This window comes from Dendronephthya gigantea, unplaced genomic scaffold (assembly GCF_004324835.1).
Source record: "Dendronephthya gigantea isolate DGI-Jeju-01 unplaced genomic scaffold, DenGig_1.0 000052F, whole genome shotgun sequence".
Taxonomy (NCBI): domain Eukaryota; kingdom Metazoa; phylum Cnidaria; class Anthozoa; order Malacalcyonacea; family Nephtheidae; genus Dendronephthya; species Dendronephthya gigantea.
Window position 1 is genome coordinate 1,141,074 of NW_021163062.1, and position 24,325 is coordinate 1,165,398.

Sequence of the window (24,325 nt, forward strand, 5' to 3'; positions counted from 1 at the left end):
GTTATTCATGTGAAGACTAATCAGGTTAAGCCTTTGGTGTTATTTTACCTCGTTTAGCTGGGACAACTCGCTCTATGAAAACAAGTCCGTAATGAAGTTGGAAATTACTTATATCATTAGTATTATTAATTTGTCTCAATAGTCAAAAGATTTATTTGTATATAGCGTTATTTCAAAGTTGTATTCGAGGCTTTGATATTCAAACAACACGCGATAGCCTACTTAGTATGAAGTCATTTTACTAATAAGACGATCTTTCGAGAACAAACCTTTACAAAGAAATTCTTATTCAAATTCCTTGTATTCTTCAAGAATTCTTAAATTCCGTGTAATTATTGCAAGATTGAATTTAAGTGCTTAGCAGAGACTTCAAATTATTCTGAAATGTCATGCAACGCGTGTACACTGATCAGATGATATATCAAATGGTTTGCTGAATCTTTCGTTCATTAGGTAGAAGAGTATCTTTAATGTATTCCCATTAGTTTATATCTCCTATATTGACGTTTTTGGTGTATTAATATTACGGAGCATATCTCACCGGTTTCATTTAAATTGGGCACGCAGAACACACCTAAGTGTTTATGCGGAGCTGAAGCACAGCCACCCACAAGATTATATCTTTGTTAAAAAGCAATTTGATGAGAATAATAGTTAAAGCGTCATCACTTTAACACCTGCTGTTTAACTTGTTCCTTGTAGAAGAAAATTATGCAGATATGCACCCCAGTAGGCAACATAATACGAAGATCGCTATCGTGAAACTTTGCATGTTTGCATGTTAGACACAGTAATATAGTATTTTATTTAAGATTGGAGGATTTTGGTTACTTGGACAATATTTCACGATGTACTCTTCAAGACAATCAGTCAGGCTAAACGTAAGTGGGCAGGTGATAATTTTTACTCTGTTCAATGCCATTTTAATTTGGATTCTTCAAGCGAGGAAGCTTATATTTATAATATTTGCATGCAAATCACTTTTAGGGATGTTATAATGAAATATTATTTTGTCTGAAGAGCATCAACATGCAATAATGTTAAATTTATTTGGCAGGCGAATTGTGCATATAGATTTTGGTAGCTACTAATTCGATCCTTTCCTGAAATATCTCATTTGCGTCGGCAAATCTGCTGGACTCTACGATGCACGGCACGAAATTAATAATATATTTTGCCTCCGCGTTTAAAGTATTATATATGTAGCAGGTCAAACTTAAAGCATGCCGTTGCAACTGACAAATGTATTTGTTCAATAATCTGAAAGACTGTTCAAATGCACGATCCAATTTTTGTAGTTTGTTATTGATATAGCATTACGGCATTGGTTAAGTTGACTTGCTGCCCATATAGGCAACATAGCAAGTCAACAGACTATAAAACATCCATCACAAGTAGCTAATTTGGATCCGACAAAATTGGATCGTGTGAACAGACCTTCATAAACTTGTAATCTACGTAGATGAAATATGTCCAGGAAATATATATATATATATATATATATATATATATATATATATAATATATATATATATATATATATATATATATATATATATAGTTTGACCTGCTACATATATATATATATATATATATATATATATATATATATATATATATATATATATATATATATATATATACAGTCATTCCCAAAAAGGTTGTCCAGACATATATATATAAATACATAAATATCGCGCACGTGACCGCTAAAGATATGCATCAACTCGCGCGAGGTTTTGCGTGATAATTGCGAGTTTGGCTATCGTGGTCGTTGCTTACTTCCCTAAAATGCCAAGACCGTATTCAGATGATTTGCGCTGGAGAATGGTATATCAACGTATATTTTTTGAAAGAAGTTACGATGAGGTTGCATCTCAGTTATTTGTCTGCCCCAAAACTGTTTACCGAACAGTTAGCACTTTTCTTGCCACGGGTGATGTGAAACCATGCCATCTTGGTCGCCCAAACGAGAGCACAACTTTGTTTCCTCATGAAGAGTACATTATCATGGACTGCCTTCTGCGAACACCTCAAATACAGCTTAGCGAAATAGCAAATTACATTATCAACGCTACTGGCTCTGCTTTTGGTCCACAGACGTTGTGTCGTGCACTCTACAGGCTTGGAATAACACGCAAGAAGGTAAACATGAATATATAATAATATTTTGAGACTCTATAGAATCCGTTTCTAGCCATTATACCTTCATGAAATAAGGTATAAAACATATACTCTCGAATACAACTTCCATCTTCAACACAATATTTGAAAAAAGAACGGAGAGTATAAGGTTCAATAGCAGTATTTCGAATTTATTATATAGTACCAAATATTCCGTAGCTATTTACTCCGAGCGATGATAAATTTGTAATAACTTTGAGATTCTTTATAACATACAGAAGTTTTATGTTTTCCATGTTAACGTTGGCTATAATTCAACTTGATATTAAGGCCCTATACTCGAAACAACTTTAATCTAACAACTCGCAGTGCGAATGAGGTTACAACCAAATGGTGGTATTGTTGTTATTTAAACTTTAAATATCACGGCTAGGATCTCGCACTGATTGCAATACTAAATCGTTCTGTCGTAAGTAGTGTTTCACTTTGGCAAAAGCCTCTTCGATTGGGTTCAAGTCAGGACTGTATGGTGGTAAAAAACGGATAATTACTCCTGAGTCATAAATGTGATCGATCACTTCTTGGGCATGATGCACTGGGTGGTTATCTGCATGTAAAAATAGGAGAAACATGTTATTGACGAATGGCACATAAAATCATAATCTACCTTGCACGCATTTCTCATCTTATCTATAAACTACCTATAGATGTAGTTGGGTGGGTATAGTTGGCATACTAACCTCAAAGAATTGTTGTCTGCATGCCCCTTAGTTTGTGTATAATACGAGTCTGTGAAGTCCCTTGAGACATTGCGGAAATACACATGCACGCGTATATTAATTGGATTCTCACCCGTTACGAGGACGGATCGCGGGTTTTCCCCATTGAACACATTCATTGCTGGTAAAAGCTGCTCATCAAGAAACGGTATGAAAGAGTGAGTGTCAAATCTCTCATCTGCATTCTTTAGCAAGCCGTTAGCGAGAAGCCCGTCACTCGAAATCGCTGAAATTGCCGAATAATGAGGCGCCCATCGTGCATAGCTAAAGTCCTTAACAATAGCAGGTGTTCCACGAGCGCTATATCCGAACTGCCGAGCAATTCGTTTAAACAAAAACAAAACACAACTATACATAAAAGGAGGAAGTGAATATATACAGCTTGTCTAGCAGGGTTTTAGAAAAGGGTACAGCCTAATAATTTCTATACATACAATTCCTGTTTCGTCAAGGAAAACAAGTTGGTTTGGATGCAAAACGCTGATTTCTGCTTTGAATTCTTGCCTCAGGTCATCGTTCCGTTGCATGGCAATTCGGTGTATCTGCAAAAGAAATTGCTTTTAAAAAGTTGAAAATTAAGCTGCAATAATTATTGTTTGAGATTTATAGCCAACATTAGCATGGAAAACATGAAACTTCTGTATATTATAAAGAATCTCAAAGTTATTACAAATTTATCATCGCTCGGAGTAAATAGCTACGGAATATTTGGTACTATATAATAAATTCGAAATACTGCTATTGAACCTTATACTCTCCGTTCTTTTTTCAAATATTGTGTTGAAGATGGAAGTTGTATTCGAGAGTATATGTTTTATACCTCATTTCTTGAAGGTATAATGGCTAGAAACGGATTCTATAGAGTCTCAAAATATTATTATATATTCATGTTTACCTTCTTGCGTGTTATTCCAAGCCTGTAGAGTGCACGACACAACGTCTGTGGACCAAAAGCAGAGCCAGTAGCGTTGATAATGTAATTTGCTATTTCGCTAAGCTGTATTTGAGGTGTTCGCAGAAGGCAGTCCATGATAATGTACTCTTCATGAGGAAACAAAGTTGTGCTCTCGTTTCGGCGACCAAGATGGCATGGTTTCACATCACCCGTGGCAAGAAAAGTGCTAACTGTTCGGTAAACAGTTTTGGGGCAGACAAATAACTGAGATGCAACCTCATCGTAACTTCTTTCAAAAAATATACGTTGATATACCATTCTCCAGCGCAAATCATCTGAATACGGTCTTGGCATTTTAGGGAAGTAATAAATATATATATATATATATATATATATATATATATATATATATATATATATATATATATATATATATATATATATATATATATACAGTAGGAGGCAAAAGTTTGAGTCCAGTGACTGTATTTCTTTGTTTCAGCAGCATATATTAATATTCTACAGAAAACCTTACCGATAAGTGAACTAGAAAAAAGTAAACAAGTAAACAGAAAAATACATGCTGTACAACAACTATGAGATGTTATGATATTAATTTTTACGTATTTTAATGTGCAAACATGCATTTACATGTCATTGCTTAGTTCCCTCTTTTTTGCTCTTGAAATGACCTTTATTCTTGCTCGCATAGATTCCATAGGTTTTTTAATGTCACACGTTCAATACCTTGCCAGCATTCGTTGACCACTTGCCTCAAGTCAGCCTGGCTGGCGGGTCTGTGCCTCGCCCTCTTCCGGTTAAAACGGTTCTACAAGTGCTCCATAGGTTTTAGATCTGGAATATGAGGTGGAAAGCCATGACAACGAGATCACCAGAATGAGTTTGCTTCTAAACGATTTCTGGCACATAGAAGATGTGCATGTGCTTAGGGTGATTATCATGTAGTTAGACGTGCGATCATCTTTGTACCAGATGAAATTCCATGTCCTTGAAGAATTGGATGATACTTTTCTTTAATTAGGATCCTATTATATCTTTCAATATTGCCAAACCGAGCATGATCAAAGCAGCTAAAAGTTTGCTTGAGTAGGATTTAGTTTCTTCGAACCTCTCCAAGGTTAGTTGCATACCACCTTTTTAAATTCTCACTTCTTCTGCGAACTTACGAGGAAAGAATCCTTCAATACTTAATGGAACTATTTGTCCTTGTGCACCATCACTTTGCCCTTTTTCCTACCCATCTTGGGCAGTGTAAAGGAATGAGAACTTTATTTTGTTATAATTTAGATCATTAGGACCAAAACAGTGTGCAATTAATATAGTTTACAGTACTGAAACACTAGCACGCATGTCTTAACTCCAATACGCTGCCAGGATTTAATACTGGAATTCTACAACGACTGGACTCAAACTTTTGCCTCCTACTGTATATATATATATAATATATATATATTATATATATAATATATATATATATATATATATATATATATATATATATATATATATATACGGCATTCGCAAATACTCCAGATACTCCAGATCTAATTAGAAATGCATTATGTTGTGTAATATGAATGTAATCCCATGTAAATGTGTTCATATGCAATTTTAATTAGATTTCGAGTATCTATCTATCGATGCACCTGCGGTCAACGTCTTTGCAACGTTTATAGCTACTTGTGGCACAATATATTATAATTGAGACACAGTTTGGTAACATTCAAATTAATGTAAGTTCTATATCACAATATATAGTTAGGTTCATATTAAAAGGTGGATATTTCCAGTCATAACCAACGAACAGCTTTGAAACGTGTATTAAAATAAATTTTCCGCGAAGTTAAAAGTTGTTGTATAACAAGTTCGTTAAAAAGATAAAAACCTTTTCGATGTTATCCTAGGGCTTTCCATCATTCTGGTAAGTTACCATATATGAAAAGAGGGTTAAAAAAAGCACCAAAAGGGAGGGAAAAAACATTTTTTTGTTTTTAGATACCGATTTTAATCGCGTTGTTTGTCATTATGGCAAACGGGATCAATGTTCAAGCAGGTAAAGATTAGTTAATTTATGTAATAATTTATACAAACGCGGAATTCTGCATTCTGATCTATCCTGTCAGTTGTACATGCGCAGGCTATTATAAATTGCTATGCAATTGTGTGTCAACACCCTTATGATCGCAGTTTGATTTCTTCCGGATGAGCTTTTCTACTCAACCTAGAACTTTTTTTGCGTTTCTTACACGGCGATTCATTTCTAGGATTATCACTAGTCAAACATACATTAAAGCCTGATTCACACTAGCTCCGAAGAATATCAGGGGGCGCTTTACCTCCCCAAGTTTTACTGTATCAGGTCCTAAGGATTTGGGAGTCCCATTGTCTGAGGTCACTGGTGCGCAAAATGATTTTTCGATTCAGGATTCCCGATTTCCTCATTAGTCTTTCATCATAAATTATGCAGTTTTCGCCTCGCCTAGCCAGGATATTAACTCGCTCCATGTAAGCAAGCTCTTTGAATAAAGGTGCACACGTTACCTGGCTAAACCACGTTCGCTCTTGTCATCTATCCTTATAGCCTACGGGTAAAAACATTTAACGCGAAAGCGTATTTTATAATTCTCTCAGTGGAGAAAATCAAACATAATTACTTACTTCAGTAAATATGAGATTTGTATGATTTTCACTAGACCTTTTTCGTATATACGAGTTTCTCCAAAAAATGTAGGCCATATAAATTTATGCTACTTGCAAGGAAGCGAAAAAGATTTTCTAAACTGATTAGCAACTCTGATATTTCTTGTGCCAATTGTGCGAAATTCTGAAAAATATTTCCCCGCATGTGCATTCTTTGATATTCAAAATATTTTAAAATATATTTTTCTAAAGATCGAGGTGCCCTGCATATGAGAGGTTACTCCAGGTTACTCTCAATACCCATGCAGATATACCGTTACATTCTCTCAATAGCGGCGCATTCCCTATGCGCATACATTCTGCTGTACAGCTATACTTTTTAACATGTGTTTTCTCAGATGCTAGCAAATGCAACAACAACAATACCTGTCACGAAGACGCCACTTGTAAAAACACAACTGGGAGTCTTGTTTGCACATGCAACCCGGGTTATAGCGGAAATGGGATACATTGTGATGGTATGTATAAAAGACGAGTATATGGAGGGTCCATTTTGGTGGTCAAAAAAGTAATCAAATTGCACAATATGCATCGAGTTCTAAGCAATGGAAAAATTTGAATGAGAAAGACTTTATCCGCAAATTAAGTTTAAATATTTTTTTCTTAAGTCATTCAGAACAATAAACAAATCTTATTGAAAATTTCTGGCTTTCATGGTATCTCATTTTTTTTCTTTTAACGTTACGTCTATACTATCTTTGTCCTGACTTTGCTACTTTAATCCATTTTTTTAAATACTCCGAAGCCGGCTGTATTTTGTTTTTAATTACGACTTAACTACGCAGAATGTATTTGGGAGTTTTACACAAGCGTCGTCTGGACGGTTAATACGTGCTAATGGTTAACTAAATAATTAACAGATTTTCCAAATTGACGAATTAATATATTTGGTAGATATCAACGAATGCGATGCCAGCCCTTGCCATTTTGACGCCGATTGTCAAAACACGAACGGAAGTTATAACTGTACATGTAAACTTGGATACAACGGAAATGGAAAATTTTGCAGTGGTATGTGAAGAATTCATAGATTTAATTAGTTACACGTTGAAATGGGTCATAAACTTTGAAACAGAAATATCGGTAGTAATTTTAAGGTTGTGGATATCTGTGTATGATAATGTATATTCCATGCTATACTTTGTTCTCGTGACTGCGGAGAGCAGGGATGTGAATGAAGGTTTATAGGCAAATGGGGTGTATATTCCTTAGATTCCAGGAATATTAGCATAGCGGGACAAAACCGCAGGCTGGCTACGCTATACTGGATGGAAAAATATTTTTTGAGAGCAGATACCGAGTTCAAGATACTATTCTGCTTTGTTTAAAATTTCATAATTATGTGAAATGAATATATTTGACATTCCTAGACCAAATCGTTTGTGAACCGACTGTTAAGTGCCATATTTATGCAACGTGTGCTAATTCTGGTGGTAAGGACGTCTGTGTATGTTCAGCAGGATACTCTGGAAATGGAACTTACTGTGAAGGTATAAACATTACAATACAAGTTTATACGCTGGTCTCTAGTCCCTCGGCCCTTGTGAAAAACTACATCGTTGTCTTTTATGTCCCTATTCTCCGAGAACACACTGAATGTCGACGCACTCCATTTGGGTTTGCAAAAAACATACCAAGTTCATGATTATACGAATAAACTGCAACCTTAAATTGCATACGGAATAACTAAAATCTACCTTGTTTAATAAATAAAACCTACTTGTTTAAACACTTTAAAGGTAATAAATTATATGAATCGTTTCTCTTTCACCGAAACTTGAATTGTATCTGTGTTTTTCTGCATGATAATCTTGTTCCAGTGTTTTTTACTTTCTTTAAATTTTATTTTGATTTACATTCAGTTTATTACCGTTATCATTTCTCGTATACATCATTTTCATTCCATGTTTTTAAAACTACGCAAAAGATATAGTTAAGAGTTTTAAACGACCGGCATCTGGACGGTAAACTTACTGGTAAAGCGATAACTAATGGTTGATTAAATTGACAGATCTGCAAAAATTGACGACTTTATATATTTGGCAGATATCAACGAATGCCATATCCACCATAATTGTCATGTTGACGCCATTTGCCGAAACACAAACGGGAGTTTCAACTGTACTTGTAAACATGGATACGAAGGAGACGGAATACTTTGCACTGGTATGTGAAGAATTTTCAGATTCCAATAGTATACATGTTGAAATGTCGTAAACGAAATGTGGTAATTTTGAAGTTGTGAACATCTGTGGATTGGGAAAACTTGTCAAGGTCCATTAAGTAATAGAAAACAATCTCATACGGTTAAGGAGACATGCGAAGTTTGGGAGACGAGAAATAAGACTATAACAACTTACAACTGCATGAGAAATGTAAACCAATTGGACGCAAGAAAACAGGAAAGCTAAGGTAGCTAGCGCTTATTTCCAGGCATCTCAAGGTATTGGGATGAAAACATGTCGGCACAGTTAACTTCAGTGCCAGATCACCGACAACAGCTATCGCCGGCATGAATGGGCCAGGGGCCATACAGAAATCACCTATATACGATCGACAGGTTTAAAATTCTCGTCTCGATGCACGTGCACAATTGTGATAATGAAAATTTTCAAATACAACGTAAAATTTCCCTCGCTCGCGGCCGAGCATTTCCTACCTCTGCGTACATGTGAACACCAGCTTCTTTTTTAAATATATCCTTTTTACAGAAACCAACAAATGCAATATTTCGTGTCATTTGAACGCGTCATGTACAAATACAACCGGGAGTTATAATTGCACTTGTAACTCTGGATTTAGCGGAAATGGAACACAATGTTATGGTATGTGCAAAAGTCGAATATATAAATAGAAATTGAATCCAAGCGTTCTTGTGGCGCTAATATTGACAACGAAATAGCAGCTTGGTCTGCGAAAAAGCAAATACTAGCGTGTTTTTTCAAAGCAAAGAATACTGTAATGTAAGGGGCTCAAAGGTGACTACTCAGCCCGTTGAAAGAAGACATGGTTTTTTTTTCAGAACTCGTTTATCTATTGTAGTTTTAACTAAAGCAATATCATAATGGTATATCATTGTTAAACAACGCGTTTGATGAGAATAATTAATTTAATTTCATGAGATCCACAGGTTTGAGGTGCTGCTGGTTCTAGTTAGACAAGAAATACAATTTTTAAGGAATACAAGTATTAGTTTATAAGATAACGTTTTACAAATTTTGCCTGCAATTTCAAAGATCGAGTTGAGTGAATAATTCGAATGCCATGCACCTAACCTGGGTGCATGCATGATAAGGAAAATTAGCATGCGAAACCTGAATGCACAATCTCATAAACGTGAAATTATATTTATGATAATTAATTTAGATTTCTGAACATTCATTTAACTCTCAAGTTCTTCTAATTAAACTTACCTAAAGTTATTCAAAACATAGACAAATCAACTTTTTGGAACTTGTGGGATTTTATTATATATTATATATCTATGTTTTTTTGCTGGAAAACAAAAATACGCTCTTTGGCGCCCAATATTGTCTTTAGATAAGGACGAGTGTGAGATCAAGGATTCGTGCGATGAATACGCTCTTTGTAATAATACAGTTGGTTCTTTTATATGTGCTTGTAAGTCTGGATTTTCCGGTGATGGTCGCAATTGTACAGGTATACATTAACATTTATTTATAGCTATTTGTTTTGATACAAAATAAAACTGATCCAATCATCTCTTGATTAGAGAATGATAGCCTAAGTATGGTCAGTTTTACTGCATTTATAAATGACTTTTTCACTTCACACTAATATTCTCATAATAAAAAAACAGCCTGTAAAAACATTGCTTGCAAATGTTCCTGTTTTCTGTTCGTTTTTGTTTCCATGCATGTCTCTGTAATCTCTTTTGCTGTATTTGCAGTGTCTCGACAGCAAAATGAAGTAACAATTTTCTAAATAGACATAGACGAGTGTTTTACGGACAAGCCTTGTGATGTAAACTCAGTTGTAACAATACAGTTGGATCTTTTGCATGTGTTTGCAATCGGATTTTCCGGCGATGTCGTAATTGTGCAGATAAACATTTTCAACTAAAGCAATTTCAGATATATTTTCGCGTCAGAATAGCCATGTTGATGCATAATAATCAGATATTAATCATAAATGAAACACCAAAGTAAAGGTTTAGCTTTTACTCACCCTGTACATTTGCACGTGATATAATTACAGGCAGAAATCGTAAACATCAGTTTAAAATAGAACAGAAAAATTAAATGAAAGAAAAACTAATAGTAATTTTCATCCGTGCTCTGTTTTCAGACATGGACGAATGTATAATTGAGGATCCTTGTGATGTAAATGCTATGTGTAATAATACAGTTGGATCTTTTAAATGCGAATGCAATTCTGGATATTTCGGTGATGGCTTGTCTTGTGCAGGTAAATCTCTCTTTTCTTCAGATAAGGACGGCAGTTCTATATCACTCAAATATTTATAGCGATTCCTAAAACGCGGATACATAAACACTACTTAACTACTGTATGACATGAGTAGTTTATTCGTAGCTAATTAACACCAAATTACAAAATTAAGATTATATTGAATTAGGTTATAAAACATCGTAACCGAAATGTGGTAATTTGTGGACATCTGTGGATTGGGAATACTTGTCAAGGTCCCATTAAGAAATAGACTGAAACACTATCAGTGTTTCCATATACAGTTATCGAAACACGCGTGCATCTCAAGGCATTTGGAGAAAAACACATTGTCACCCCAAGCCTGCATGGTTCTCATATATTTCGGCGAAGTTTTTTTATTATGTCACCGAAGGTCGGCAATGCATGGCTGTGGCTGCATGTTGACAAAAGAAAAATTATAATAACTTGTAGGTACACCACGTAAGTATTAAATACTGCAAAGCTTTCGGTCCGTTAACCCGGACCTTCATCAGTGCAATTACTTGAATACACGTTTGCGCGTCACTTAAATATCATGTTAGTCGTGATTAGTTTGCTCGCGCTATTAATTAAACGGTTTCATTTAATTAAGTTCTAATTAATGCGCGCGCCCTAGACAAGTATTTGACTAAGAGACACCGAAAAGAGCACGCCACGTACTATTAAGTGGCTTTCCCTCTTGGACGATAGTTTGATGTTTATAAATTTCAATAGATTCTCTCATTTTACGAGAGACAGTAAACTTATCGTTTGCTAAAATGGTAGCATCGTTCCATTTAATGCGATGATCATAAGTCCATGCATGGTGAGCTACTGCAGACTTATCCAGTTTACCTTTCTCGCAGTTCGTCTTATGTTCTTTAAGACGTATTGAGAGATTTCTACCGGTCTCTCCAATGTAAACCAAACCACATTCACATGGAATGCGGTACACACCAGGTTTCTGTTGTTCATCGACGCCATCCTTGTGTGTGTAAAGAGCGCGAAACAATTTGTTATTGCTAAGAAATATTGTTCAAAGCAATTCTAAGCACCGTTTTCTTCTATTGCTGACATAAAAAGGCTAGGCTAAACATACACAAATTACCTAAGTTCGATCGACAGGTTTAAAATTCTCTTTTTAATGCATGTGCACAAAATTGTGCCGGATAATGAAAATTCTTCAAATACAACGCAATATTTCCCTCACTCACGGCCGAACATTTCCTAGCTCTACGTACATGTGAACACCAAAATCTTTTAAAAATATAACCTTTTTACAGAAACCAACAAATGCAATATTTCGTGTCATTTAAACGCGTCATGTACAAATACAACTGGGAGTTATAGTTGCACTTGTAACTCTGGATTTAGCGGAAATGAAACAGAATGTTATGGTATGTTCAAAACTCGCATATATATAGACAGAAATTGAATCCATGTGTTCATGTGGCGCTTTTTATGACTACTTGCATGTATACTTATAGTGTAAACTTAACTAACGTTATTAAAAACACAGACAAATGAACTTTTTGGTACTTTGTAGAATATTATTAATCTATGTTTTTTTGCTAGAGAACTAAATACGCTATTTGGCACCCAATATTGTCTTTAGATAAGGACGAGTGTGAGATCAAGAATTCGTGCGATGAATACGCTCTTTGTAGTAATACAGTTGGGTCTTTTATATGTGCTTGTAAGTCTGGATTTTCCGGTGATGGTCACAATTGTACAGGTATATGTTACATTTATTTATAGCTATTTGTTTCGATTCAAAAAAATACTGATCCAAATATCTCTTGATTACAGAAATGACATCCTAAGTATGGTCATTTTTACTGCATTTATATAAATGACCTTTTCACTTTATAAATTCTTATGTTCAGATAGACTGATATTCTCATCATAAAATAATCCAGAAAAGCATGCTTTCAATTGTTTCTGTTATCTGTTCGTTTTTGTGTCCTTGTCTCTGTAATCTGTTTGCTGTATTTACATGCAGTGTCTCTACAGAAAAATGAAGTAACTATTATATACTAAATAGACAAGCATGAATGTTATACGGACAAGCCTTGTGATGTAAACGCAGTTTGTAACAATACAGTTGGATATTTTGCATGTGTTTGCAATTCCGGATTCTCCGGCGATGGTCGTAATTGCATGTGCAAGTAAATATTATCAACTAAAGCAATTTAAGATATATTTTCGCGTCAGAATAGCCATGTTGATGCATAATAATCAGAGATTAATCATAAATGAAACACCAAAGTAAAGGTTTAGTTTTTACTCACCCTGTACATTTGCACGTGATATAATTACAGGCAGAAATCGTAAACATCAGTTTAAAATAGAAGAGAAAATTTAAATGAAAGAAAAACTAATAGTAATTTTCATCCGTGCTCTGTTTTCAGACATGGACGAATGTATAATTGAGGATCCTTGTGATGTAAATGCTATGTGTAATAATACAGTCGGATCTTTTAAATGTGAATGCAATTCTGGATATTTCGGTGATGGCTTGTTTTGTGCAGGTAAATCTCTTCTTTCTTCAGATAAGGATGGCAGTTCTTATATCACTCAAATAGCGATTCCTAAAACGCGGGTGCATAAACACTACTTAACTATACTGTATGACATGAGTAGTCTATTCGTAGCTAACACCAAAATACAAGATTATACTGATTAAATTAGGTCATAAACCTCGTAACCGAAATGTGGTAATTTGTGGACATCTGTGGATTGGGAATACTTGTCAAGGTCCCATTAAGAAATAGACTGAAACACTCTCAGTGTTTCCATACAGTTATAGAAACATGCGTGCATCTCAAGGTATTTGGGGGAAAACACATTGTCACACCAAGCCTGGTTCTCATATATTTCGGCGAAGTATTCATATATGTCACCGAAGGTCGGCAATGCATGGCTGTGGCTGCACGTTGACAAGAGAAAAAATTTTCAAAGCAATTCTAAGCACCGCTTTCTTCTATCGCTGACATAAAGGTGCTAGGCTAAACATACACAAATTACCTACAGTAAGTTCGATCGACAGGTTTAAAATTCTCGCCTCAATGCATGTGGCCAAAATTGTGATGATAAAAATTCTTCAAAAACAACGCAACATTTCCCTCGCTCGCGGCCGAACATTTCCTAGCTCAGCGTACATGTGAACACCAGCTTCTTTTTAAATATATCCTTTTCACAGAAACCAACAAATGCAATACTTCGTGTCATTTGAACGCGTCATGTACAAATACAACCGGGAGTTATAATTGCACTTGTAACTCTGGATTTAGCGGAAATGGAACAGAATGTTATGGTATGTGCAAAAATCGCATATAAATAGAAATTGAATCCATGTGTTCATGTGGCGCTTATATTGACTACTTGTATACTTATAGTGTAAAATTAACTAACGTTATTAAAAACACAGACAAATGAACTTTTTGGTACTTTGTAGAATATTTATCAACTATGTTTTTTTTGCTAGAGAACTAAATACGCTATTTGGCACCCAATATTGTCTTTAGATAAAGACGAGTGTGAGATCAAGGATTACTGCGATGAATACGCTCTTTGCAATAATACTGTTGGGTCTTTTATATGTGCTTGTAAGTCTGGATTTTCCGGTGACGGTCGCAATTGTACAGGTATATGTTACATTTATGTATAGCTATTTGTTTTGATTCAAAATAAAACTCATCCAAATAATTATATCTTGATTAGAGAATGATAGCCTAAGTATGGACATTTTTTCTGTATTTATAAACGACTTTTTCACTTTATAAATTCTCATTTTCAGAGATACACCAATATTCTCATCATAAAATAATCTGGAAAAGCATGCTTGCAAATGTTCTTGTTCTATGCCCGTCTTTGTGTCCTTGTCTCTGTAACCTGTATGCTGTATTTACAGTGTCTTCAACAGAAAAATGAAGTAACAATTTTATCTAAATAGACAAGGATGAATGTTATACGGACAAGCCTTGTGATGTAAACGCAGTTTGTAACAATACAGTTGGATCTTTTGCATGTGTCTGCAATTCCGGATTCTCCGGTGATGGTCGTAATTGTGCAGGTAGAAAATATTATAAACTAAAGTAATTTCAAACAATTTGACGTCAGAATAGACGTGGTGAAGCATAGTAATAAAAAATAATCATAAATTAAACAGTTTACACCAAAATACAGGTTTAGTTTTTACTCACCCTGTACATTTGCACGTGATATAGCTACCAGGCAGAAACCGTAATCATAAGTTTAGAGAAAAGAGAAAATTTAAATGAAACAAAATTCATACGAATTTCCATCCGTGCTCTGTTTTCAGACAAGGACGAATGTATAATTGAGGATCCTTGTGATGTAAATGCTATGTGTAATAATACAGTCGGATCTTTTAAATGTGAATGCAATTCTGGATATTTCGGTGATGGCTTGTCTTGTGCAGGTAAATTTCACTTATTATATTACTCAAATATTTATAGCGATTCATAACACGCGGATACATAAACACTACTTAACTATTGTATGACATGAGTAGCTTATTCGCAAGTAAATCAAAATTACAAAATTACATTGTGATTTATTTGGATTCAAGAATAATTGATACAAGATCATAAATACAAGAATAATAGATTGATGAATGTATAGTAAACCCTAGGTTTGCAGAGCCCTACTTACTGTAAATACTATACAGTCATAAATACCGATACTCTTCTAGCCAAAAAGTAATAAGGTTGGGCGTTTTATAGTTCTGGTAATGGAATATTATGCTAATAATGAATGTTTATGAGTATAATGGTAAGAACATTTTCACAAGGTGAAAGATGGTATGTTCCTTGTTTTATATGACATCAAGAAAAATCAACTTAAAAGTAATATTAATGATAATTAATAATGAAAATAATAATTAATAAATTACTGAAAGCAATCGTGCAATGGAAAAAAACCATATTTGTTTTCTATTGCACTGTCAGTAAAATGAAAATTTTTTTAATGCCACGTGATAAGAAACAACCAATTAAAAGACATTATATTAATGAGGTGTTATATAATATTCAAATAAGAATTGTTATGAGTTTAATGGTAAAAATAATTTAATGTGATGGAATGTTCAATTTAACAAGGAAAAGATGATTAAAATATTCATACCATAAAATTTAATGAAAACAGTAATTATTTGTTTTATTGAATAACAAAATAGATTGGTTTTTGAAATATTCATTACACTAGTACTAAAACAATGTGTGATTATAAATGCATGGTAATCTCATGGATCATCGGGCATATTTCGACTCCTTATCAAATGCGTACCAGCACGTAGCTACGATAAATACTGTGAGTGAAATAATTATAGTGGCTTTTTGGCATTTTATATAGAGGTAAAGTCATATGTTGGTAGTTTATCAATCAAAAACCTTCAATACCGTTCAATCTACAACAACGTACAGAGTCACGAGTACATGGAATTACGCGACAATTTTACAAATGCTGTAAGTATTCTTAAATACTAATATATAATTCAGTTAGAAGAATATGAACTACGTTTTATGATTTAATATAAACTACGTTTTTTGATATATTATAGGCCAAAATAAGGATTTTATAGTGTATTGTGAATAAAATGCATGATTTGTTTCGAGAATTCATCGAAATGATCATTTTGAAAATGTAATGGAGCTTATTTCGTGACCAAATACTGAATGTTAGTGATTTCAATTGTTCCCGAGGGTGCGGCTTTGTGTGAAAACGTCCATCTTATTAAAGCAAAAGCCTAAGTAGTAAACTCAACTTGCTTCCTCACGCCCCCCCCCCCTTGATTAAATTTACGTGAATATTTTTCGTGTCTAGATTAAAGAACTGTATAAGAATACTTCGTATGGCAGCTTTCTGATTGATGTTATTATAAAACAAATATAGTAAGTAGCATCGTATCGTTTTAATCGCTCTGAGTGGTATGCACGAAAATAAAAGTGTCAATTTTTCCCTAAAAGTGACACCTTTTCCTGCAAATTTACGTGGAATTGTGCCATAGGCCACGAACATATCATTATTATTCGGGAAGGGGGATGAATAAATCTGTCCGATTCTGAAGAACTTAAATTGCACTAGCTTAATCTCCGCCTTATCGATCATGAGGATCCTCCCGTCGATACGGCTTTGAGACTCGGATGTATGCCACGTGAGTGGACTTTTCTATATTTATAGGGCTGTTTTTGGCTCATTTGGTAACATTTTCTTGCTCTGATGATTTCTAATATCACAAACACCTTACCCTATAATTATTTTTAAAACACCGAAGCGTTACCAATCACTGAGAAGCCTCTTTCGCAGTATGATATGTTGACGTGGGTTTAACTTTATTTTCCTAGATCTCAAAGGGGTTCTATAATGGTTATGGTAGTTTAGTATTTTGAGAAAAACCTTTTTATTAATTTACCCTCAGTACCATCTAAACAAACAAGAAACCTAATTTTTTAACAAGTGGGCACCCCATGGAAAATGAGACCATTTCCTCGTTTACAACTGAGTAATTGATTCTTCTTCCCAATAAAAATATTGCATAACATATCTGTTTAGTCTTTTATTAAATCTCTTTTTACATAGCAACGGATCCATTCGGGTAGATTATGAAGTGATATTTGACTCCGGCGCTACAAACATCACAGCACAGTCACTCAACACAGAACTGGAGGGATTAGTAAACGACGCCAACGGTACCATTGGAAATGGTTTCGTTCTTCAGCAAGTGAATAACGGACGTCTGATCGTGGTCGAAGGTATGGCAGGACTTTTGCTGATTTCTTTTCGAAAAGAAATTTTCTTCTTGATTATGCAAATGTAGCTAGATAAAAAAGAAGCAAAATAAAGATATATATAGGAAATAAAACAAACACATTTATTCCTCTGAAAACTGCTGTAGTAGCTAAAACAAATTAAAAAAAAGCAATTTCAATTTTTTATAAAAGCAATCTCTTTAAAAAAGATCATATATAATTATTTGTTTCGCTATAATTATTACCTATAAAATGGAGATACTATTCCAATTTACCGAAATATGGTATACTCGACCATGGTCAATGCGATGTTTTGTACTATACTTCAACATCTCTATGGAGTCTATATTTCTGTATATTCGACCATGCTAAAGTCGAATATACTATATCTGATATATTGGACTATATATACCAAGTTCGAATATACCATATATTGCTTGCCATATGGTATACTCGACCATGGTCGAATGGTATGACTGAAGTAGGTACCGAAGTATGGTATATTCGAATGATCATGGTCGAATATACCATGTTCCGGTACATTCAACCTTACCTTAAATTCGGAATAATTATTATAGGAGAATGACGTATACTCTACCATGGTCGAATGTTTATGACCGAAGTAGGTACTTGATCATGGTCGAATATTCCGAAAAATAGTATACTCGACCATGGTCGAATATCCCGGAATACTCAAAAATCGATCATGGTCGAATATAATTATAGTAAGGTTTGTGAAACTTGACTAATGCAATCGCATGAATCGCATCAGTCTGGATCCGCCCTTGTCTCCAGGTACTAAAGAGCCATAACCTATGGCAGACATTGTCCACTTATAACTTCGTATTTTGTTACTTTCATTTGATGGTTAAAAATACATGCACGCGAGCTGATTTGTAATATATATTCCTTTAGTTTAGGTTATTTAAAAATATTTATAATCAGTTTCAGTGTTGATCACTTAGATAAAGACGAGTGCAAGATGGAAAAACCTTGCGATGTCAATGCTGTTTGCAACAACACGGATGGATCGTTTGTATGTAGTTGTAACTCGGGATATTCTGGCAGTGGATTCACATGCACAGGTACGCAAACAATGCACCCGTCTTCCGTCACGGACAAATAAACTTAATTGAACTTTGCGGGATATTATTTATCTCTGTTTGCTTGCTAAAGCCCGCTGCACGCGAGAGTTATCAGCTGAGCTAACGACCTTGCGAGGCAGTTAGCTCAGCCCGAAAACCATCTGCACACGTGAGAAACTTGGCTCTCTAAGCGAATTCCTCACGTAAAACTACCGGCACACTAGAGTAACTTGCTGAGCTAACAACCAGACAAGGTCTTTAGCTCATGCAGCTAATAGCTCTCGTGTGTGACGGGCTTAACGGACTAACTACCACGTATGTTATTTGATAGTTGATACCCAATAAATTATTGTTTTTAGATGAGGACGAGTGTGCGGTCAAGGATTCGTGCGATGAATACGCTCTTTGTAATAATACAGTTGGGTCTTTTATATGCGCTTGTAAGTCTGGATTTTCCGGTGATGGTCGCAATTGTACAGGTATATGTTAACATTACAGCTTTTTTAAACACATTATAATACCGACGCAAATATCTCTTTTTTAGAAATATTCAGATACACTTATATATACGTATCATGGAAATGTCTGAAAATGCGCGCATTCTAATGTTTCTGTCCAAATTTGTGTCTTTTCACACTCTGTATGGACAATGACCTAACAGAAAGATGAATTTACTATTGTATTTATTTAGACAACGATGAATGTTATACGGACAAACCTTGTGATGTAAACGCAGTCTGTAACAATACAGTTGGATCTTTTGCATGTGTTTGCAATTCCGGATTCTCCAGTGATGGTCTTAATTGTACAGGTAGTTATTATCAGCTAAAGCAATTTAAGATATATTTTCACGTCAGAATAGCCATGTTGATCGATGCATAATAATCAAAGATTAATTATAAATGAAACAAACTAATCTCCGGGCGGAATTAGTATACCCTCGCACGGTGCTCCGCACAGGCTCGGGGATTAATCATAAATGCATTTACACCAAAGTACAGGTTTAATAATTATTTTTACTCCCCCTATATACATTTGCACGTGATATACCAGGCAGAGATCGTAATCATAAGTTTAAAAATTGATACTGTAGAAGAGAAAATTTAAATGAAAGAAAACTAATACAAATTTTAACTCCGTGCTCTGTTTTCAGACATGGACGAATGTATAATTGAGGATCCTTGTGATGTAAATGCTATGTGTAATAATACAGTCGGATCTTTTAAATGTGAATGCAATTCTGGATTTTTCGGTAATGGCTTCGCTTGTGCAGGTAAATCTCACTTTTCCTCAGTCACTCAAATATTTATAGCGATCCTAACACGCTGGTATACATAAACACTACTTAATTATTGTATGACATGAGTAGTTTATTCGTGGTTAACTCCAAATTACAAGATTATATTGTGATTGCCACTAACTGTAGTTAGAAGATGGGTCTCCGGACTCTGGTATATGCATGCTGTATAATATATGTTGATAACTACAGTTATTATAATGAGTTGTATTAATAAACAATGTCTGCCAATGTTTGTGATGTTTATAGTGGTGAAAACTTACATTGGTCGCTTTTCAATTAAAAGTCTTCAATACCGCCATATCTACAGCAACACGAGCAGTTCCGAGTACATTGAATTACGCTATAATTTGACAAATGCTGTAAGTATCTTAAAAAAAACAATAATTTACTTCTAGCTTCAATATCGTATGACAGCTCTTCACATGCTCGGTCTGTATCGAAAAATATCAGTCCTCGGTCTTTTCGTACAAAAGATATTTCCCGGAAATGACAAGTCAATACTGCGCTGTGCTACTATAGCACAGTTAGATTAGTTATTTTTATGATTAGGAGCTTGTTATATTTTTAAACAATTACATTTCATCTTTTTATAATTATTCAGCTAAAGGAGTTGTATAAAAAAACCGCTTATGGTGCATACGTGGTTGATGTTGTTATTAACAAGATTTCGTAAGTATATAAATTTTGCGTAATCATGCACAATTCACAAAAGTTACCCTATTTTGAGTCATGCAATTTGATAAATTGAAATATTTGTGATGGTGAACGAGAGACAGTTCACAAATAATTTTTGTCAATATAAGTAAGGAATATAATAAAAATCAAGGCCTTTTTATCCTTAACGGAAGACAAAAGCCGATCCCAATCTCTTTTTCACCTGCGTGAAAATTAGTCATATTCGGAAGAAAGTGGTTATATCCCCCCGACAAACCTCGTTTTGCCGAGATCATAAACAAAAATACATTAAATTTTAAGGAAATATGAAAATCTACTTCTATTTCAGTCAATAATTATTTTCATTCGTTAGCAATGGATCAGTAATTGTAGACTACACAGTGACATTAAACTCTGCATCAAATGTCACAGCAGAGTTGCTCAATACAGAATTAGCACGAGTAATTAACATCACTAACGGTACCATTGGGAAAGATCTTGTTCTTGGATATATTCAAAGTGGACGTCTGTTTGTCCTTGAAGGTATTCTTTGATCCGTCTTTCAGTTAAAGTTTGTTTTAGGATTCCTCGCATAAAAATTTGTTCTTCATACAATTGTACAGCAAAGCAGAGGCGCCGAAAGAAGCTTAAGGCGGGGGGAGAAGTCGATAGGGTACATTCGAACCTTACCAAGGACGGCGAGAGATCGTTGAGGGGGGGACTAATATTTATAGTTTTTATAATTATTCACGTTCAGCATTATCAGTTCCTATCGAAATTGATTGTTTTACGGTCTGCGAACATGAGTATACTGTGTGAATATTACCCTCCCCGAACTTAAATATCTTCCGCCGTCCTTGAGCCTTACCAACCACATCGGTAAGGGGCCTAAACTTACAACAGGTCGCAGATTTTGATACGTACAAAAGAACGTTTTATTTCAATAAAACTATCAGTACGTTATAGTGACAGGGGCGTGCGTTATAGTGACAATAAAACTTGCTATATAGCAAAAAAAGATATGGTGCTCCCGCTTGCACCCATAGGTGACGGATATTGAGATGTCCCCACCGGCCATGTGGATCCGATGAGCCTGCACCAATACCGTAGCGGGAAAACGTATTAAAGGGAAAAAATAGTACAGGCGTCAGAATTATAGCACACACCTGTGTGGAGTTTTCGCACTGAGAGCTTTTACAAAGGTATTAAGCGCAGGATATAGTCTTTTATTATTCTAATGGTATATTTAATCAAACTAGAAAGGTCTACGCCCCACACGTTACGCCGGCACTTTGGCGAAGCAAAGACGGAACCCTAAACAAGCTAGGCAAGATAATTTTAATAGCTCTATAAATATAAATTTCCATGCAACATTTTAGATAAGGACGAGTGTGCAATCGAGGATCCTTGTGGTCTGAATGCAGTTTGTAATAACATTGATGGATCTTTTACATGTGTTTGTAATTCTGGATTCTCTGGAGATGGTTTGACTTGTACAGGTATATTGTCCATTAACGTAGTATTTCATCTACTCGATTTGAATGTTTTCAAAAAATTTGACAGAAAGGATTTTTCTAGAGAATGCATGGAAACCATGCTTCTTTCACAAGACACAGCACGATAAATGTAAAACGTTTGCACGTCTTTTTTATACAGATATCGACGAATGCACCAGTGGACCTTGTGAGAAAAACACCACTTGTACAAACACACCTGGCTCATTCAATTGCACATGTCAAAATACTGCATGTCTTCCCAAAGAAGATGATGACGATGACGATGATGACCTGAGTAGGTTTCGTTGATTATTTTCGCTTCTTTGTGCCATTAATAATAAAACACGAAAGAGAGCACCTTCACCATCTCCAGTCTATATATCGTAAAGAGCTTAATTTCGGCAGAAAAAAGGCTTTAGAAAGAGAGTCCTAAAGAGGGTGAAATGGGAACTGGGATTGCCCTATTTTTACGCTGGGAAAATTGAATTTTGTTCCTAGAAATAGGATTTGATCTTTTCAAAGGTTGGGATTTTTACAACTCAGACTGGGATTTCTTATAAAAGTTTTACTGGAACTGGGAATTTTCGAAAATTCGTAGTGGGAAATGCGATTGAACCCCCCCCCACTTCAGGACCCTTTCAGTAGAAAATTTCTCGGTGAATTAAGTCATCAAAGTGTGAATTGAAATCTAGAAGAATGCGGCGTACTCACGATAAAGATTGAGCAAAAAACTGTTGAAATTTCATCTTAACAAATATATGTATTTAAACATTGCTTTTTATTTTGTTAATTTCTGATTTCTATTTGTCATTACCAGGTGCTGGTATAATTGCTTTGATTGTTGTTATTCCCATCGTATTTGTCATATTGGTAATTGTACTGGTCATTTGTCAGCGACGAATAGAACAGGTTTGTCGAGAGAAAATTACTTGTGTTATCATCCACCTTAACTTGAGAGAAAATGACTTGTGTTATCATCCACCTTAACTTGAGAGAAAATGACTTGTATTATCATCCATACATTCACCATTTTAGTGACGTTAACTTTTAGGTTAAGGCCTAGCTATAACCACGATATGGCCGTTTTCCTAAAGCCGGTTCCCGCTGCCCTAAACTGCTTTCTGCACCTCCTTAATTATTAAAAAAAATTTGCAATATTTCCTGTTGTTGATTGCAAACTTTAAATTGAAAAGGTATTATTTACACTTAGGAAAAATTGGATTTGCAAATGACCTCCCTTTGTCTTATCCGTTAGCTATGTAGACGGTGAATACATTCCACTAAAACTGAGCTATATTGATACACTGTAAAATTAATATGCGACTGTCCGCGCAAAAGACTAAGCCTGCGGAGCAAAAAGAGAAAAAATAATCGCGAAACGTGGTATAGTAGTTAGCCGACCTTTTGTAACTTATTTCGTTACCTAGCATTTTGCTTTAACTAAATTGATGCATTTCATTGTAGCGAGACATGGCCGTAATAAATCACGGTGACTCCGGAATTGCCTTGCAGAGAATGAAACGTACAAATGACGAGTTCGAAAACCACGGGTACAAACATGACGACGATATGGCAGGGATAGGAAAAGTCTGAGGTTAATTCTGTCAACATTCTATTCTGCATTATTCTTAGGGCAGAAAGTTTCGATTTTATAGTGTTATTATACAAATGATAGATTTTTAGGTTACTAAATAATTATAGGGCATTACATTTTATTAAAACCCATTTTTGCCATTTGACGTGTCCTGTAAACCGGATTTTATCCTGGGTACTTTCAGTTGCACGAATCTGAGCGAAAAATTGCTGATTGTTTTATTATTAGTCGAGTCGGGGGGGGGGGAATAGTCATTTCCTACGGAATAAAATGACGCAATTAGCCTTTCTTGTGGTGACGATGATGAATCTGCCTTCATTTTAAGCCCGTTTTGCACCAGGCGAATTTATTCGCGCGAACAGATAACGCAAACCAACTCACATCACCTGATTTCAGATATCGTTTCGCGTCGTGCAAATAAACTCGCCTATATAGCAGAAAACTGGCTTTATAGGAGTAACTAGCGATTATTTTAC

General features: G+C 35.1%; 1 protein-coding gene across 1 annotated transcript; it reads left to right on the plus strand.

The window, feature by feature from the left end:
• Nucleotides 1-741: 741 nt before the first annotated feature.
• LOC114528986 (fibrillin-1-like) lies at nt 742-24,325 on the plus strand. The gene is made up of 30 exons (XM_028550710.1): nt 742-881; nt 5,815-5,872; nt 6,858-6,977; nt 7,414-7,530; nt 7,890-8,009; nt 8,566-8,685; nt 9,231-9,344; nt 10,060-10,179; nt 10,828-10,947; nt 12,231-12,344; nt 12,563-12,682; nt 13,359-13,478; nt 14,150-14,263; nt 14,475-14,594; nt 14,903-15,022; nt 15,272-15,391; nt 16,324-16,436; nt 16,795-16,862; nt 17,551-17,723; nt 18,686-18,805; nt 19,165-19,284; nt 19,497-19,616; nt 19,959-20,078; nt 20,352-20,464; nt 20,707-20,774; nt 21,133-21,302; nt 22,139-22,258; nt 22,416-22,550; nt 23,073-23,164; nt 23,720-24,325. Exons 1-30 carry the CDS (start codon nt 849-851, stop codon nt 23,846-23,848), a joined length of 3,411 nt encoding a protein of 1,136 aa, XP_028406511.1. The 5' UTR covers nt 742-848; the 3' UTR covers nt 23,849-24,325.

Coding starts and splice junctions, on each gene's coding strand:
- LOC114528986 (XM_028550710.1), top strand. CDS start 849: ATGTACTCTTCAAGACAATCAGTCAGGCTAAAC. Junction 17,724..18,685: donor ACGTCTGATCGTGGTCGAAG/GTATGGCAGGAC, acceptor TTGATCACTTAG/ATAAAGACGAGTGCAAGATG. Junction 22,259..22,415: donor AGATGGTTTGACTTGTACAG/GTATATTGTCCA, acceptor TTTTTTATACAG/ATATCGACGAATGCACCAGT.